Here is a 19,221-nt window from a genome sequence, read left to right as displayed (position 1 = left end):
GGATGGAAGACTGAAGAAACTCCAACTAAAGAATCATGGCAAGAAAAATGGATGGACTATGCAGAACTGGCAAAATTGACATATAAACTATGAAATAAGGATAACTGTGACTTTAAGGATGAATGGGAACCTTTCACAAAGTATTTGAAGATGCAACAAAGTGAACTGGACTCCTTGGCAGGTTTTGAATAAACATTCACAAATTTTTTACTGATAATAATAAGCTAAACAGTTGGAGGATCTATACAACTCTGTAACATGCAGAAAATAGCATTATTGCAGAAACCAAAGACTGGAACTGAGGGAAGTTGGGGGGTGGGGTGGGGGGCTGGGTTTTATGGGGGGGAGGAAAAATGGGGGGGAAATAAGGATATGTTTTTGGAAAATATGTTTTGTTATAACTTTGAATAAAATTTATTTTAAAAAAAGAACTTAATTCGTTCTGGAGGTCTGTTCTTAACCTGAAACTGTTCTTAACCTGAAGCACCACTTTAGCTAATGGGGCCTCCCACTGCTTCTGCGCCGCTGCTGCATGATTTCTGTTCTCATCCTAAAGCAAAGTTCTTAACCCGAGGTACTATTTATGGGTTAGTAGAGTCTGTAACCTGAAGCGTATGTAACCTGAGGTACCACTGTAATGGCATTTTATGAAGATAGTTCAGAAACTTCATTTGGGCTAGAATGCTACAGCCACACTGCTACCTGGGGACAGCAGGACAAATCACATGCCAACTTTCAATCTGTGCAATTGGCTACCAGTTTCTTTTGGGGCTCCATCAAACAGCCCTGTGTCTTTCTTCTCAAAACCTCAAACCAGCCATTGTCTCAGCAGGAACCACCTCTGATGATTCTGAATGATCAGATGTGTGTGCGTGGATGGCTGACTTCCTGTTGACAGGAGCTCAAGGCCACAGCTTCCACCCTCTCCCTTTCCTGAACAGCAAAAGTGCACCCAGCAGCCACATGTACCCTTTGTGTACATATGCACAGGAGCAAGGGTCACTTTTCCAGGCCAGCCGAAGAGGGATACTGGCTGGGGTGGGGTGTGGTCAAGGCCACCCGTGACGCCATCCCAGGGCACATGCTCCATCCAAGTGGGAGGTCAAGCTAGGCCTTTGAAAGCATTCCTTTGCCACGTGGAGCCCTCAGAGTTCATGGTGTGCACGTTGTGTGCATTTGGGGAGAGAGGTTACAGTCTGATCCTTGCGGGTGGTTCAGGATGTTTTTCTAGAACCTGAGCACTCCAGTCACCCACCCCAAACCGAGCAAGAACAGGACACCCAGTGCACAGACACATCTTTTATTACAAAAAGAGAGGAGCCCAGAGCTCGCCAGCTGGTTCCCCGTCAAAGGCAGGAGGAGCGACACAGTCAACCTCAGGCTCCAGGGCAGAAATGAAGGAAATGAGCTGTGCCAACCTCATGCACTGAGACAGAGAAAGGGGCAGGGGCTCCAGGGGGCAGGGTGGAGCCAGCTCCCTTTACCCCCAACCCACCTGCCATGCTCACCTCATCCTACCAGGCCACACAATGACACTGCCAGCATATACTGACTACAGGCACCACAGACAATTTGCTGCCAGCCTTGCAAGGTCCCCCAGGACATTTCATGAGACTTGGAGAAGGCCTCTCTAAGACCCACCTGGCTTGGGCTCAGTCTGCAGGTGGATGGCGCCCAGTCTGCGCTGCCTAGCTGGGTGCTGGTGGCTGTGGAAGGGCAGGCTGGGAATCTGAAGCCCTTCCTGTCTCCCTAGTAGCACGCCATGGTCCACCAGGCAGCCAGCCTTGCAGAAGAGGCCACAGGTGGCAGTGCCAGGGATGTGAGCTGGCAAGGAGAAAGCACAGATCGGAGGGGCTGGCAGGAAAGGCTGACACCCACATTAGCATGGCAGCCCAATGCCGGGGGTGCATGGAGGGGAAGGGCAGGACAGGGCATGGCAGGGCAGCTCCTGAGACAAGGTAGTCGTTTGGGGGCAAGGCTCACCCTGCCAGGGGGCAAAGAAGGGCATTCCCCAGAGGCACAGATCCATCTCCCAAAGGGAAGAAGAACCTGTTTTCTGGCAGAGCAGGATCCTTGTCCTGGCCTCACTTCCGGTAGCTCTCATCCCAGATCCCTCCTCATCCCTTCCCTCCACCCCTTTCCCCACTGGGAGAAGACAGGCCAGCACCAGCAGGGCAGTGTCAGACGAGGCCTCTCTCGTCAGGCTGAGTGCCTCTGCTTGGAAGACCATCTGGGGCTTGAGGCTGTGGGACCCCTTGGAAGAAGTGTCCCCCCCCCTATGTGCTCTGCTCATCAGGTTCTGACTTGTCAGCCCCCCGCTTCCTTCCAGGAGCATTCAGCGCAGTGTCAAGGGCGGCTCGGAGGGAGGGAGCAGCATCCAGGCGGGCGTGGGCCTCTGGCACCGAGCAGCTACGCAGGAGGCAGAGCAGGGCTGTGGGTACAACCTGGGCAAATGGAAGAGATGTGGGGAAATCTGCAGTCAAACTGACCATTATGTTTGTTAATAAGCATATGAAAGGGTTAACGAATGCAGAGTTCCTGTTCCTGTATTCCTGCATTTCCTGTGGCAGGAAATAGGACAAAAGATCTTAGAACCATAGTGTTGGAAGGGACCCCAAGGGCCATCTAGTCCAACCCCTTGCAATGCAAGAATCTCAGCTAGAGCACCCATGACAGCCATCCAACCTCTGCTTTAAAACCTCCAAGGAAGGACAGTTCACCAGCTTCCGAGGGAGACGGTTCCACTGTCAAACACCTCTCACTGTCAGAAAGTTTTTTCTGATGTTTAATCAGTGTCTCCTTTTTTGTAACTTGAAGCCATTGGTTTGGGCATCTTAATCTTTTCTTCCTCCTTTCCCCAGTTTCTCTTTTCCTTTCAAGCCAGCAATGTGAGCAGATGCACATATATGGGCTCTTCTGGGATCCCATACTCCATTTTGGAAACTAAATTTGCATTTTGCAACTAAGAAGTATTTTTACCTGCATACCACTTTGATTTATTTGCTGTCTGTATTGAATGTAAGTAAGTAAAATCTTTTTGTTTTTACTAAAACAGGTGGTTCATTCTTAGCAATGGGGACAGAGAATGGAAAGGTCAGTAGACCACAAATAAACAGCAATAAGAGGTGTGTGTGGTGTGACTTGTACCTCCTGTGTCATGGCACAAGTGTGGGATGACCAGATGAAGTGGGATGGGCAGGTGCGGGGGGGGGGGGGGGAGGGAGAGAACACCTGCCTACCTTGATCTTGTCTGTTGCTACGGCAATGTGCTTGGAGACTGGAGCTGTGCGGAGATCCTCAGAGAGCGGCTCAGGGTCATAGATGGCTTGCAGGAGACCTTCCAGGCACTTGGCATGCGGCTGGCCCGAGAACCTCTGGAGGGAGAGAGGGAAGTTGGGTGGGGCTGCCAGGGGGTGGCAAAGGGCACAGGTCCCTCCTGAGTGTGGGGACTTGAGCTCTGCTTTTTCCCACAAGGTGGTGGCCCCACAGAGCCCCTGTGATGTGAGCAAACTTCACTCAGGTTCATGTCACCATGTTGCCCTGATGGTGCTCATGGGCGCCCTTGGACCAGGCGCTGTCTTTCCATGAGTAGCCTCCCTAAGATGGTTGTTGAGAGGATCACAAGGACAAAGCCCGCCATTGCTTCCCAACGCATCTTAGTGGATGATTGAGATACAGTACAAGCAAATCTGGGAGACAGGCAGGGTCTCAGAGGCCCCCTCCCCAGTGTTAGAAACTGGAAGAAGGAGGGAGCTGGACTGAGCGGAAGACCTCGGCTGGCCTGACCCTGCACCAGGCACTGCTGTTGCCAAAGCAAGACTCTGCTGGCACTCTGCTGGCCAGCCCTCACCCTGGGAAGTGGACACCCATCGACTAGCTCCATGGCCCTGCAGGGGAGCCTTCTGGGATACCCCTGCCCCCAGTACCTGCAGGATGCTGACTGCCCTCCAGAAGAGCTTGGAGTTGCTCACTCGCAGGTCCACCATGTAATTGCGCAGGATCTTGCCCTTCAGCACGTGAGCCCCGGTGCTGACTGTGTTCAGGATCCACTTGGTGCTGAGCTCCCTTTGGAACCTCTGCAAAGGGACGGGGGATGGGCTGAATGGGCAAGTGGAGGGTGGGCAGAGAAGGGCCAGGCCAGGGGGGCTCCAGCCTGGACACAAAGCAACTCTCCCCCTCCCCCTTGCCAGTGGCTCCCTGCTCCCCACTGCCCCTTCCTCACCTGGATGAACTTGCCTTCATACTCCAGGAATAGGATGGGCCACATGATGCTGATGATGGAGGGGAAGAGCTTCTTGAGCGAGGCCTGGCGGGGGCAGGGGGCAAAGCAGGGAGAGAGGGGGAGCAGTCAGCCAAAAGGTCAAGATCTGAAAGGGGCTTGCTCAATGGGTGGGGCAGAGCCCTCTTGCATGTGTGATTCTGCCCCTCCAGGGCAGTGGACCATGGATGATAGCCATCGTGACCAGTAGCCATCAGTCATCGGGTATTGAGGCCTGCAAACATGCCCACCCTGCAGACAGCACCTACCGGCAGGTATTGCCCAACTGTGGCATGAGAAAGGGCTTGCACGTTGGAGGTCCTCTCCTTCACCTGAACCACCAACTTCTCCACTTCATCAAGGTTGTCTGCAGTCAAGAGAGGAGAGAGGGGTGTTGGTGGCAAAGGAAGGCAGCACAAGAGGGTTTAGGGTGCTCACTCCCCCACCAGCTGTTTCCCTTTACGGAAAGGAGGGAGAGGAGCCGATCCAAGTGCCTTTGACTCACAGGGGGGGCTGTCTGATGTGGAGCCAGCCACTGGTCCAGGCAGCCCAGGATTGTCTCCAGGGGCTCTGGGGGACAGGATGGCCCCCTGTGTGTAGGAGATTAGCGTTCAAAATTTAACAGTTAAGAAGTATAGGGGCTATTTAACCACAGGGCTGTAAATTGCTAGACAGGCAGATTTGGACCATAGAAATGTAAAAGGTAGAGAGAGCTCTGTGTGATGTCATTTCCTCTGTTTCCTGTCGCTTCTCTCTCTCACGTCTTCACCATGTCTTCAAGTCAGACGGATGTTGGCGATCTCCCTGACTGCACAATCCAATTTTGTAATCAGCTATATATTTTGAAACCCTAATTATTTTACCTGCATAGTTTTACTGCTGCCTTTGCTGTGATCCAATGCAAGACTGCTAAGTAAGTAAACACTAATTCTACTTACTTTATAAGTTGTTGCTGGATTCTTTGTTAAGAGGGGCTAAGCCAGCTAACCTTTGGTAGTAGTAGTAGTAGTAATAATAATGATATATTTTTTCTACCCCACCCACCTGACTGGGTTGCCCCTGCCACTCTGAATGGCTTCCAACAAAATATAAGAAAACAGAACAAAATATCAAGCAGCTGGATTTGCTCAGAAAATGTAATGCTTTGCAGCCTAGTTTCAAGCTTCTGTCTTTTGCTGCCAAGGATGGGGTTCTCTGTGTAACCCATACACATGGAAGACTGGCAATTGTAATTAATGTATCCTCCCCATGCCATCCATAACCTGATCCAACCACTATGGCCAGGCTCTTCTCACATTCCGTGCAAATTGTGATTCTTTTCACCTAGAGATGCTGGTGGCTGGACCTCAGAGCCGCCTCCTGCTCTGCCGCTGAGCTGCAGCCCCCTCTCTGAACCAGGCAAAGAGGGTAGGCGGTCAGGAGCCCTCAGAGCGCTGGCTCCAGCAGCCCCCTTTCTGCCATCCCTTCGGTGCTTGCTGAGCTGCAGACTCCCTCGTCCTCCCACCTCATGGCTCCCTAGAACATCCAAAGGGCCCTGCAGCTGGATCCGGCCAAAGGAGGCCCATCTAGCGGAGCATCCTGGTCTCACAGTGGCCAACCAAAAGGAAGCCCACAAGAGGATCTGAATGCAGCAGCAGCAGCCGCCAGCCCCCTTTCCACTTGGGGCCCAGGAACTGGTCCTATTCAGAAGTATCTTGGCTCTGACAGTGCAGGCAGAACCCAGCCTTGTGTCCTCCATGAATTTTCTTCAGAGTTGAATTTTCTTCAACTTGGTGGTCATCTCTGCCTCCATAGTCTAACCATGTGGAGATGCCTTTCCTTTCTCCTGCATCTCCCAAGAGGCCCTTGTGCCCCCCCAGCCCCCCCCCCCCCCCGTCTCTCACCATCCACTGTGAAAAGGAAGAGGACGGTATCCAGCTCTGTCAGTGATGGGAGGATTGTTTTCACAAAATCTTCTTCAGAGAAAGCAAACTTGGGGCCCTGCACGAGAAAAACAGAAAGAAGCAACTGTACCACGCCTGGCTTCGGGGGGGGGGGGCATGTGGGGGGTCTTGAGTTATGGGTTGGCCCTGATCTACCAGAAATGAGATGAACTGGCTGTTGCCTTGGATTCCCTGGCACTGCTTGGTCTGTGTGCCCAACTCCCATGTGAGGGGGTCCTTGGAGAAGGGGGTGACCCTTGGAGGGCACAGCTCCTCTTGCTTTCGGGGTTGGGCCTGTGCATTTGGGTTTGGTGTCCCCTTTCTGTAGAAGCCCCGAAAAGAGGAGAAGGAAGTGGAGGAGGAGGTGGAGGAGGAGAAGACCCCAGCCTAGGAGGTGTCCAAACAACCTCCTCCTCTGACCACTCGCCTGTGCAATCAGATCAGCCTCTCTGTTGAACATTTCGCTGCGGTCCCCAATGAGGAAGCCCCGGACATCGTTGATGTCTGTGCCATGAAGGGAAAAGCAGAAAAGAGAGTTCATGTGTCTGCATAGGAAGGAACCCCTGCCCTCTCTCAGTCTCTCTCTCTCACACACTCATGCACACACACTGGGACCTCCTGCCAATCGCCTGCAGCCTCCTCCAGCACATGACATTTCCTGGGCCTGGTGAATGGGGACATTCTGGTGGCGGTGGGTCCCACATTTCCAGAACCACTCTCTGCCCAGACTGAATTCACCCTCCTTGCCTGGTAGGGCTCACCTGCCCCAAAGGTGGGGATGCACTCGGCCCCATCCATGATGGCGATGATGCCCAGGGTATGCCAGCCGACCAGGTAGACATAAGCCTTCTTCTGTAGGCTGTGGCGGAGAGAGGCAGAAATTGTGCTGGGGGGCAGAGAGTTTTTGACAGGCCAAAGCCCACAGGAGCTGAGGTTCAAGGAAGATAAATTCTGGTTGCTGTGAAGAAATTCCTGCCCACCTGAGGCTCACCTGGTCCCTGCTTGCTTCACAAGGGCAGCGATCTTCTTGCTCTGACCATAGGTGACTTTGTGGGCCCGTTCATAGGTGCGGAGGATTTCCAGAAGACACCTGCAGAGAGGATTCAGAGAGAACTCTGCTGGGCTTTGTGCTGCTGGTCAGCTGCCAGGAGAGGGACTGGGAGCTAAGAGAGGCTCCTCTCCCCACCCCATGGAGGAGCCCCCAGAGGCTGCCTTGCTTGGCTTCTGCTCCATAACTCACTTCTCTGAGATCTCGCTGTCCTTGGAGACTGTCTTGTGTGCAGTCAGGAGCAGAGTTTCCAGAAGGATCTTGGTGGCGCTGCCGCCCTTCATGCGGGATGAGCCAGTGAGCCCTTCAGGCTGAAAGAGCACAGCGGGCTGAGACCGGTCCCTGCCTGGTCCTTAGAGGAGACTCTCCCAATGCCCCATGGCAGCTGCCAGGATGTGCCAGAGATCAGGGCCCCATGGACTGGGCTGGCAATCCTGCCTGCCTGCACTAGCCCATCGCAGGCCTTCCTGGGAACAAGCTCTTATACTGGAGCACAACTAAAGCATACCCTGATGCCCACAGCCAGTAGCCCTTGTTACGAGAGACATGTGGAGCCCAAGTGAGCACTCTCTCTCTCTCCCCCCCCCCCCTTTGCAGGGCTGATGACGAAACAAATTGCCCTGAAAGATAGAACCTGAAGGAAGTAGATTTCAGGTAAACATGCTTATTGAATTCCATTTTTTTCATATATGTGAGTGCTGGGGAGGGCAGGGAATGGGGTGCACAGGGGGGCAGATGTCAGGGAGAGGCAAATGGGAAAAGATGAAAGGACAGAAACCAGCAGTTATAGAGAGCCTAAAGAGATTATCAGCAGCTTGTCGTCTGACAGTCAGTCTGACATGGAGGGGGAGGAGGATGAGCTTGGGACAAGTCATGCTGTACACAGAGGAAGTAAGGGGAGGAGTTTTCGCAGACTTGCATGCTGGGTGCGGAAAAGGAGAAAGTAAGTTTAGAGGGAGCAACTGTGCCATAGGCGCCGACTCCATGGGGCTTGAGGGGGCCCGAGCCCCCTCAAAAATTCATTTGGGGGGGCTCTGCCCCCCCAATAATCTCCGGCGCCCCTCCAGCAGAGCGCCATCGCCGCCCCTCCCCCAGCCCAAAATGCACAGGGAGGGGCGGGCTGCATGCCTCCTGCCCTCCCTCCCGAGCAAAAGCTCCACCCAATTTCCTTTGGAGCTGATTAATAGGCACAGCACGCTCTCCCCTATTCGCTCACGAGGAGGCGGCGCCACTTTATTTGCATATTCATGAGCTTATTTATTATTCATGAGCTTTCCCGGGCCCCCCCAATATTTTTTATAAGTCCGCGTCCCTGAACTGCGCACAAGGGGAAGGAGGCTAATGGAAACGCTGGAGATGTACGTTTGAACTTTGTCAAATAAATCAATTGTTTGGAACTGGCTGGGAGCCCGGAGTCTTATCTATGGCCAGCTGGACAGCACTAAGCCTCTGACAGTGGGTTCTACTCTAGAACAGGTTCCTGCCTGCAGAGAAATGTTTGGCTTGGCACACCCTTTCCTCACTGACTGATGGCACCAAAGCCTTTTGAAGAACCATAACCATCCAAGGGCCTCTTCCAGGTGCTTCACCTGAGGGAGGTGCAGCAGGTGACACCCTGACAATGGGCTCGGTCAGAGGTGACAGCCCCTGCCCCCTATCTGTGGGCTGCTTTCTCCAGTGGACCACCCTCGGCCCCACCAATGCCTGTATGTGCTATGGATGCGCAGGGATGGTAGGTCTGATGAGGGAAGCACAGGGAAGCCCCCCCCCCACTCCCCAGCACTCACCCCCACGGCAGGATTGAGGATGAAGGCCTGGTGGGTTTCCTGCAGCTTCTCCATCCTCTCGGCCACTTGCCGGAAGGTGGAGTGGAAGCCCTCAATCTTGTCTGTCCTGTAGGGAGATGTGGGGTGTGAGAGGGCAGGCAGGGGCCTCTTGCCCAGATCCCCCCGCTCTGCAGGATTCTGATGCTGTCCAGGCCACCTCATCACTTTCTTCACCTCCACAAGGTCACCCTCCCCAGAGCCCCACATGGACCTCCTCTTGCTTGCCACAGGGAGAATTTAGAATGTTCATTATAGATTACTGTTAATGCATATGAACATTTTTCAAAGCCCAACCTCTGAAGCAGAAAGAAGGTTGCATCCCACTCCATACTCACTCTCATTCTACTTTAGCTGGGGATTTCTTGATTATCTTACTAAAATGTGTAGTTCATTCTTAACAAAGGGCACAAACGGGGGAAAGTCAGCAGACTACAAATAAACTGGGATAAGAGGTGTAATTGCCTAATTCCTAGATTCCAATAAGTTGCAAAAGCGGCTGTGTGTTTTTTACTCTGCTAAAAGGGCTTCACAGCCTGTTTACTCTCATATTTCCCCACCACATGTGGGATTGGTGATTTAAATTTAAAGTTACACATTTAATCCTCAACCCATCTCCATTAGCTGCCTTCTCCCCCAGCCAAGCGCCTCCCAGCTTAAGATGCCTCTGGTCTCTGGCACAGGAGTTGCTCTGAACAGGGTTGGCCAGACTGGGCAAAGTGTTTGGCAGCTCACCCTGCAGCTCTTCCGGACCTGCCCCCCCCTTACCTGGCCATGGTGACTGGGTTGAATCCCACCAGAACTGGGACATAGATGTCCAAGTTGTTCATGCAGAAGTCCAGCTGCCCAGCTACATAGGGAGCCTGTTGCAAGCAAGCAGAGCCCGTGTCAGGCGGCACCAGCCACAGTGGCCATGCCTTAGTTGCACAGGCAGGCAGCTTCTGCTCCAAAGGCCATGTTCCTCCAAGGCCAAGCTCCAAGGGGACCCCTGGCTTGGGAAGGGTTACTTCCGTCTCCCATGTACAAAACACAGTGCAACAGCATAAGAAGAGCCTGTTGCATCAAGCCAAAGAAAGCCCACCTAGTCCAGCATCCTGTTCTCACAGTGGCCAACCAGCTGCCCCAAAGGGAAACCCGCAAGTAAGAGTCGAGCACATGATCTACTCTCCCCTCCCATGATTTCCAGCCACTGGTATTCAGAAGCATTGCTGTTTCCAATCGTGGAGGCAGAGCAGAGCCATCGTGACTAGTAGCCGTTGTGGCTAGCAGCCATTGATAGCCCTCTCCCCCTCATGTATTTCTTGCCTCCTCTCAAAGACAGTTCAAGAAGGACACTGACAAACTGGAACGTGTCCAGAGGAGGGCAACCAAAATGGTCAAAGGCCTGGAAACGATGCCTTATGAGGAACGGCTAAGGGAGCTGGGCATGTTTAGCCTGGAGAAGAGGAGGTTAAGGGGTGATATGATAGCCATGTTCAAATATATAAAAGGATGTCACATAGAGGAGGGAGAAAGGTTGTTTTCTGCTGCTCCAGAGAAGCGGACACGGAGCAATGGATCCAAACTACAAGAAAGAAGATTCCGCCTAAACATTAGGAAGAACTTCCTGACAGGAAGAGCTGTTCGACAGTGGAATTTGCTGCCAAGGAGTGTGGTGGAGTCTCCGTCTTTGGAGGTCTTTAAGCAGAGGCTTGACAACCATATGTCAGGAGTGCTCTGATGGTGTTTCCTGCTTGGAAGGGGGTTGGACTCGATGGCCCTTGTGGTCTCTTCCAACTCTTTGATTCTACCTGCAAGTCAGTGGCCATGACGGCCTCCTGCAGCAGCAAGTTCCATAGTTAACTACATGTTGCCTCACTGACTGGCAACAGCTCTCCAGGGTTTCAGGCAGGGATCTCCTCCTGTGCCACTTGGAGATGGGGGATCAAACTTGTGACTTCCTGCCCTAAATCAGATGCTCTAACCACTGAGCTCCAGTGGCCCTTCTCCATTGCCAGCAGAAACATCCACTGGACACACCTAAGGACTTGACATTGAGGGAGTTTGTCAGAGGTGGCTTTTGTGGTCCTCCACGTGAAACCTTCTGGCTGGGGTGGGGTGCAACATCCCTCTCGTCTTCTGCTCCCCTGCCCACCTGGAACAGAGATATCCCTTCATCTCCTACAGGAACTGGGAGGGTCCCTCCCTCCCGTCCCTCCCTCCCGTCCCTCCCTCCACTCCTGTCCTGCATGAAATACTCACAGACAAACCACATGAAATCCCAAAGAAAATGACCTTCTTTTTCCCTTCACAGACCTGGAGGAGGTGGAGAGAGAAAAGGGAGCTCAGTTGTCACTGTTATGCTGCTGCTGCCCATAACCCCCCAGCCCACCCAGGACCAAAGGCACCCACCAGCTCTCCTGCCCAGAGCACCCACCTGCTCTCTTCCTGCCAGCAAGGCAAGGGAAACCAAGGCCTTTATATGTCCCTGGTGGAGCTGCTCTCCATCAGAAGAATCTGTAGCTGGTGCTTGCTCCTTTGCAACAGCAGCTCTGGGGAGCAGCTGGGTACTCAGAGCCGAGGGTGCTGGTAGGCAAGGGTCTCTACACACACCCACACCCACACACCCACACACCAGCAGCCTCACCTTCTTTAGGTCCTCAATGCCCAGCAGCGCACTGTCCTCAGGGCCCTCCAGGGATGCTACAAGAGACCTGTGAGAAGAGGCATAAGAAATGCACTTGTCTGTGTGGGAACTAAATTTGCAGCCAAAATGAGATTTCAAGTTTTGCTGGATAAGCAAAGGGTTAAGACACCTGAAGATCCCCTATAAATTGCTAAAGAGGACACTCTGTGAGGTCATATCCCCTGCTTCCCCTTGGTAGGAAAAGTAACAAATGAAAATATTCCTTACCACTTCCTCCCTCCTCAGTCTCTTTTTCACCATGGAGCTGAAGAGAAAGGATGCTTAGTCTAGACTCCATTTTTTTATCTCAACCATATTTTTATAATGTCAAATTCTGCCTCTCTTGTTTTCACTGCTGCTTCTGCTGGGATCAGGTCTGAAACTTTCTGTAACAAAGTTAAGCCACCTTGTCCTAGAAGTTTCCACATCTTATGCTGCAAAGGGATGCAGACCCTTCAACTGTCCCAATTTAATCAGGGCATCTGATTTTGGGGGACCATGCTTTCAAGCAAGATCTTGGCCCTGAAATAAGTGCACCCTAGTTTTCTGCTTGGACATGTTGGAGGGTATGAGGATGGTCATTTTAAACGCTGCTAACTAGATGTCAAACTCACACAAGTGAGTAAGAGGAAGGATAAATAATATCCCACCCTGCCCTCCAAATCCACCCAAAACTCTGAACCCTCGAACATGAAACTCTGCAGCCTAGAGCTCCAGTTACCACCAGCACCACACAAATGCACACATGCAAAAGACTCTCTTCTCCAAACTCAGGTCTGCACCCGGAACGTTTCCACATGCATTTGCCCCCCACATGTCCCAGACACCCCCCCACCAGTCTAGTAGCCTAGAGTACCAAATGGCTTTTTTTACAACCCACCTACTCATCCTGTGTCCTTACCTGTCCCCACCAGCAATTATATACGTGTACTGGGGCAGCTGCCCCAACCCTTTCAGGAGTATGTTAAAGGATACCTAGGAAAAACAGACACAAAGACAGTCAGGGAGGTGTGGGGCGACCTGTGCCCCCCCCCCCCAGCTCTGAGGGACCACCCCAAAGGCCACAGTGCAAAGCCTGCCTTTCCTAGCAAGGCAGTCCCTGTGTGGCATCCCTGGCAGGTGCCCCCTCCCGCTGCAGCCCTGAGCCAGGCTCAGTGGCAAACCCTCCAGCGCTGACTCCCAGGGGCAAGGGGGCAAGCCCCAGGGATGCCCCACAGATGGCAGCAGCCCTCCCTGCATCAGCAAGCCCTCTTCGTTAGCTGCACAGCCCTTATCTCCAGGCATGGGGGGGGGGGTTGAGAGAAAGGGGGGAGCAGAAGGAAGAGGAGGGTGAGGCAGGAGGCACTCACCGCCATGAGGAAGCCCATCCGGCCAGAGGCTCCCCCTCCACTCAGCACAATGAGCGTGTTGTCTGGTTCCTGAGGAAAGAAGGAAGAGACAAACAGGCTGGGTGTCCACCCACTCAGCTGATCCTGGCCCAGCTGCCAAAGGCCCTCTACCCCACTCCTCATAAGCAACTGAATACCTGGCCTCCACCATAGTTTTGCCCTCCATCCAGCGGAAACGGTGGTTGTAGCTGGACATGTGAGATAACTAATCTCATACAGTATAACCAACATCTATTGCATGAAGGGGTTAATGCCGTAGAGTAAGCTGCCCTGCCAGGTCACTTCCCCTCACCTTGGGAAGAAGGTAATTGTCAGGCCTGGTCGTTGTCCTCTTCAGATCACCACACAAACGCTTCTTGTTCTTTTATAACTTTTTATTGCGTATTAACAAAACAATCTTATAAACGGTTCTTAACTCTTCTTCCTCAGAGTCCCTTCTTTCAGCTACCTTCTGAGCTCTGCTTCTCCCTGACCAGCCACTCTCCAAATGGCGAAGGCGCCTTTCCCTTCGCTTTCCCGCTCTTTTTCCTCCCCTCCTGGCTAGAGCTGGCTTGTCTCTCCCCTCCTCCGAATCTGAGCTAGAACTGAAGCCTGGCCTTTCCTGGGAACAGCCGGTCCCTCCCTCTTGTTCCTCTTGCTCTCTTCTATTAGATTCACTGCTCCCCTTCCCTCCTTGGGGAAAGCTTTCTCCCTCTGAGAAACTGGAAACTTCTAGCTCTTCCCTGACAAGCATTTTTTTGTATCTCAGTCTTTCCACTCTGCCGCCAATGTGAAGAAACGCCTACATTTTAGCTGTGAAGCTAAATGTGAAGAAACTACATTTAAGCTAAACTTAATTATGTGTTTGAATTACCATTTTAAGCCTGCCTGAAAAAAGCTGCTGCATCTGTTACTCTACAGCAAATATTTTAAGGGGGAGAAAAGGGGGAAATCCCAGGAGAATCCAGTCTGCCTTAAAGCATCCTGGATTACTTAAACGAAAAGGCTAAAACTAGCCTATTTAAACTTTCCTTTTAAGCTGCGAAGGGATGCACTCCGTTGAACTCACAAACATGATGAAGGAAAGATAATATCTAATTATTGTATCCTCTCCTAGTATTTATACACATCCCGACAACAACAACAACAACAACAACAACAACAACAACAACAACACACACACACACACACACACACAGAGCCTCCTGCCATACCTTCAGCACCTCTTGCACTTTGGCAATTATGTCCACCATGGTCTTCAGCACTGACTCGCTGTACAGCCTCTGGGGGAGACAGAAAAGCGTGTCAGTGGCACTCAGTGCTATTTCTCCATCGCATCTGCTATGACTGTTCTAAACCAGTGCCCAGGTGCAGCAGTGGGCAGCATGGCTGCCAACAAATTGAGACAATGCTGGTAAGACAGAGACCTTGGGGTGTGTGTGTGAGAGTGGTTCCCAGATGCAGAAGATGCCAGTTCAGGGCATGGTTGTGCCTCGTCTGAAGGGGCAGGTCTGTAGTCTGGGGGCGCTCCCAGTTTCATCTCTGCTACTGGAGGCTCAGGTGACCTCTGTGGCAAGGGACACCTCATGTTAGCTTAGGATGGTGTGCCAACTACACCCTTTTCTGGTCAGAAATAGCTTTGCTGTCATTCATGTGTTGGTAACCACAATTGGACTACTGTAATGCATCCAACATCAACTTCATTGGACTGGTCATGTTGTTTGGATGCCTGATTATCGTCTTCCAAAGTAACTACTCTCTTCCCAACTTAAGAATGGAAAGCGAAATACCCGTGGACAACAAAAGAGGTTAAAGGTGCCCTCAAGGCAAATCGTTAAAAATGTAGTATAAACACTGACAGTTGTGAAACACTGGCCTGCAAGCGCTCCAGTTAGAGAACAACCTTTACCAAAGGCACAAACTCAGGGTGAAGAGTAGAAATGAGCTAAGAGGAAGACACGTTTGGCAAACCCTCATCATGATCGACTCCTGTCTGGAAACCCACAGGGTCCCTTCCAGCTCTGCTATTCTATGATTCTACAGTGTTGAAGGGTCACATTCCAGATCACCCCCACCCCAGGCAAGTAGGCAGGGAGAGGCAGAGTCACCTTGTAGTTGACCAGCGCTTCGTCGTCTTCCTGGAATATTTCTGCATCACAGTCTCTGAGCAGCTGGACGATCTGTGCAGCGTCCGCCTTGTCCAGCTCCCGGGTGATGGGGTTGGACTTCTCTGTGATGGGCAAGGCAGCCTCGTACCCTGCCAGCTGGGAGAAAAAGGCATGAAGGGAGGGAGCTGTGGGGAACAGACGCAAGGGGGGCAATAAGCACTGCAGAACAGCTGCAAGGCGCCGCCCTCCGAGATCTGCTGGGATCCACCCTGAGAGAAGCTGTGCCTGCCTAGACTTTCCGGTGGGTTTTCCCTTGGCATGTGGCACATTTTTGCTGACTTTCCACCTAGGACTTTTGATGTCCTGGGACACATGTCCCAGAATCTTTGTCCCATTGAGCACCTGTGCACAGGGCCGCTATGCAAATCCATGACAAATTTCTATTTTTATTTAGATGCTAATCTGCCAACACCATGACTCACTGTGACTGACATACACAATATGCTCAGACACATCAATGCTGTACGGGTGCAGCCTCAAAGGGACATGTAATCCAGCGTCCAGATATGGGGCGCCTCTTCTCAAGTAGTTTCAGAAAGAGGCTTGGAAATGTACTGAGGTCCTGGATCAAACCTCCTCCCAGGATATGTTGCAGTGCATGGGGGAGAATATCCCATCCTTGGAGGGCTCCTCAAGGGGCAAGGAAGAGATTCTGAAGTTTAAGGAAGAACTTTCTGACAACAAGAGCCGTGGAGGCTGGGTGGCCCTCTGGCAGGGATTCTTTTGCTGTCATTCCTGCATTGCAGGGGGTTAGGCTAGATGACCTTGGGGTGCCTACCAACTCTACAGTTCTCTGGTTCTATGATTCAGGCACTCATACCAACCAGAGAGGCCATCACTCCCCACTCCAACAGAGCAACCCTCCCTCTTTCAGCATCTTTCCGTTCAACAAACAACAACCCTGGGGGACTCAGGCTGCCTTCTCTTCCGCAGCCCTGGGACCTGTGGCAACAGGAGGTCCTGCTGGGAAATCGCAGGTGGGCAGAGAGGGCTGTGGTGCCCCTCAAGTCCTGCTTGTGGGGGCTTCTTCCCGGGGGGTGTCTGCCTGGCCACTGTGAGAATAGGAAGCTGGACTAGATAGGGGATCGTTGGCCTGATCCTGCAGCCAGGCTCTTCTTGTGCACTTGTGGGGCCTTCTGCATGCAGGGCAGGTGCTCAGTGACAGAGCTATGCATGGACCCTTCTTCTAGGGGCAAGCGCTGGGTGCATCCCCCTTTTCTACTTATCTGGTGGTGCCACTCAGACAAATGAAGCTTCCTTCCGAAGAAATGCAGGCAGCCATCCCCACTCCCCACCCCTCAGAAGCAAGGCTTCCTTTCACCAAGCTCCATTCTGCCAGACCACTTGCCCCCCTGCCCTTGGGGGCAGGTCCACCTGTTGCAGGGAAGTGCTGGCCCTGCTCTCCCAGCTCCTGCTCCCGTCCTTACCTCCCACTTGCCCTGGTCTGGCGTGTCGATGACATGAGGGTATTTCTTGGTGCCCCGCATGGTTCAAGGCCAAGAACAGGCTCAGAGCTCCGGATGCTGCTTTTGCCGGCCTTATCAGGCCTCTGCTGTAATGATTAATCCAGGCAGTTAAAATTCAAGCTGCTCATTGCTCTGTGTCCAGAGCAGAGATTCCTCGCTTATGGGGGGCGGGGGGCGGGGAGGCAGGGCTGCCCCCTCTATCTCCTGGAGGGCACAGTCAGGTGATTGCATCACTCCTGGCTCACCAGGAGGAGGAAACAGGCCCCTGGTTGATAGCTGCATGGCAAGCAAGGCCAGAGAGGCTCTGTTGGAAGAGCACCAAGAGAGAGGAGGGAGGGAGATGTACTGGACAGAGTGTCAGACCTGGGAGAGCAGGGTTCGAATCCCCACTCAGCCATGATGCCTGCCAGTCACTGCCTCTCAGCCTAACGTACCACACAGGGGTTTTGTGGGGTTTAAATGAGGAGAACTCTCGGTGCCACCTTCAGCTCCCTGGAGAAAAAGATACAATGGGATAGAAAGACAATGAAATGACTAAGAATGCCATGGCTCTCCCATAGCCCCACAAGGGCCTCAGGCCCAGGTGGAAGACTGTCCCGCTCTAGCAGCTGTGGAGCTGAGGCCCAGAGGCAGTGGTTGCAAAGGCACTGAGGGCAGCAGCTGGCAAACTCAGGAGGAAGATTAAACCAAACTGAATCTTTGGGCTTTGCAGTTTGCAGCTCTGGGGTGGCTCAAACCTAAATCCCAGTCTCTCCCACTGGCATTTGCCCTGGAGCCCAGGACACGAAGCAAAACATGTTTGCTTTCACCAGGCAAGGGTCAAAGGGCGCTTGTCACGCTTAATGACCCCTGCTTTCCTACCCTGTGCCAGACTCCAGGACAAAGGCCCGTCTGTCCTGTGAGCAGCAGCAGCAGGGAAATTGTCTGGTTCTTCCCTGAGCACTGGCGGAGGAAGGGGGTGCAGTGGGTGCGGCCCACCCCAGGTCATCACCGCCCCGCCCCCTGGCATGATTGCCCTGCCCCCACGGACAGCTAGCCCCGCCTCCAGGTGCACAGCATGTGTGCCGTTCCAGGTGCCGGGACAGCTACCTCTGCCTCTGTCCCTGAGTGCTTAGATAAGTGGTTTTGAACCAGTGTACCGTGGCACCCTGGGGTGCCTTGAATGGTATGTTGAAACAGATCGGAAAGGGGGGGGACTTTTCTCTTTTTCAATATGATTTACCTAACACCCCCCCCCCCAAGAAGAACCGCCACAATGATTGATAGCAAGTGAGATGGGAAAATAAACTGTGTGGAAACAAAATTATTAACCAAAGGCTTTGTTTTGCGGAAGATCTGGAAAGAAAACGAAAGGCTTTTGGTGTGACGCAGTTCTAATTGGGAACCGCCATTATGAGACAGACTTGGTTGCAAGATTTACAGTCAAAGGGGGAGTGGTGCAGAAATATGAGATGACTGGACCCGAGAGATTCCATGAGCCTCTCCAGCGAATCAGAAGATTCCCAGAAGGGGGCGCCGATGGTCAGGGCAAGGGGGGTCCCAGGGGGGACGCACCAGAAGCAAGGGGCCAGCGGGGACTCCCAAAGCAGCAGCTGGAGATCAGGACCAGCTTCCCCACCAGAGCGTAGTGGGGGGGAAGAGTCCCATGTATCAGGGCCAGCGTCTCCTCCAGCAGGAAGGGAAGAGGAGTCAGGGCTGACCACGCCTCTGTCGGAGAGTGGGGGAACGGAGGGGAGGTCAGACCCAGCTAGCCTCCCCGAAGGGGGAAGCAGTGACAGGAGCAGTGTAACGGTCAGGAGGAAGGTGGCCGGCTGGGCGCGCGCGCCAAGTTCAAATGTACAGGCGCGCGGGACAGCAGAAAACCCGGATTGGGAACCAGGTCCTAAAGCCCGCCGGAGGGAGGGGGAAGACTCGGGGGAGTCAGCGTCAGAAGAGTCTAGAAAGGGGAAAGCCCCGACGGACAGGCGGACCCAGAGGAAAAGGGAGCAGAGAAAGAGGTGGAGCAAGGCTAGGGTCTTAAACTGGTGTCTGGGGGGAGGAGACTCAGACGGAGCTTCGGCGGTCTAGGGTTTAAGACGTAGAGCTGCGCGCCGTGGCTGTAAATGAGAAACTGAACTTCAATAAAGACTATTTTATATAACAACGGACTGGCGTTGGTCCTCTGTGAGCTGGGACCTGGGGCAGCCCTGACAGTATGCTTCAGAGTCCAAATGAAATAAATAAATTAAAAGTTTGAAAGGGTTAGGGTTAGGCAGTGTCTTGTGTGACACATCAAGAAAAGTGCTGGGTTGATTCTTCCTCTCCCCTGTTGCACTGGGAGAACTGATCAAGAACGGATTCTTCAAGTTGACTTCGTCTCCCAATACGGCCACGACTGGACCTAATGGTCAGGGGTCCCTTTACCTTTGACAAAGGTCGGAAGTTGTAAGTCTGCTGTTTTATGTCTAGGGGTTGGGGTTTGGGTCATTGTTAGGCTTAGGGGTTATGTCAGGGGCTCAGGGGCA

The 19,221-nt window shown here is 52.8% G+C and overlaps 1 protein-coding gene across 2 annotated transcripts; it reads right to left on the bottom strand.

Moving 5' to 3' along the window:
* Window positions 1–1,284: 1,284 nt before the first annotated feature.
* Window positions 1,285–16,828, bottom strand: GCKR (glucokinase regulator). 2 transcript variants are annotated; one of them, XM_028725425.2, is made up of 19 exons: window positions 16,679–16,828; window positions 15,192–15,347; window positions 14,298–14,366; window positions 13,066–13,134; window positions 12,618–12,691; window positions 11,678–11,744; window positions 11,293–11,346; window positions 9,820–9,914; window positions 9,016–9,121; window positions 7,421–7,539; window positions 7,172–7,270; window positions 6,942–7,039; window positions 6,608–6,684; window positions 6,142–6,238; window positions 4,528–4,625; window positions 4,223–4,306; window positions 3,927–4,076; window positions 3,240–3,374; window positions 1,285–2,444 (listed from the first exon to the last, which is right to left on the bottom strand). In XM_028725425.2, the coding sequence occupies exons 1-19, from the start codon at window positions 16,736–16,738 to the stop codon at window positions 2,277–2,279; spliced, it is 1,875 nt and encodes a 624-aa protein (XP_028581258.2). In that variant the 5' UTR covers window positions 16,739–16,828; the 3' UTR covers window positions 1,285–2,276. The 2 variants fall into 2 exon arrangements, with proteins under 2 accessions (XP_028581258.2, XP_077782783.1); XM_077926657.1 differs by having other exon boundaries at window positions 15,192–15,376; window positions 16,679–16,766.
* Between the last annotated feature and the right edge of the window lie 2,393 nt (window positions 16,829–19,221).

This window comes from Podarcis muralis, chromosome 3 (assembly GCF_964188315.1).
Source record: "Podarcis muralis chromosome 3, rPodMur119.hap1.1, whole genome shotgun sequence".
Taxonomy (NCBI): Eukaryota; Metazoa; Chordata; class Lepidosauria; order Squamata; family Lacertidae; genus Podarcis; species Podarcis muralis.
This window is presented reverse-complemented; position numbering and strand designations above follow the sequence as displayed.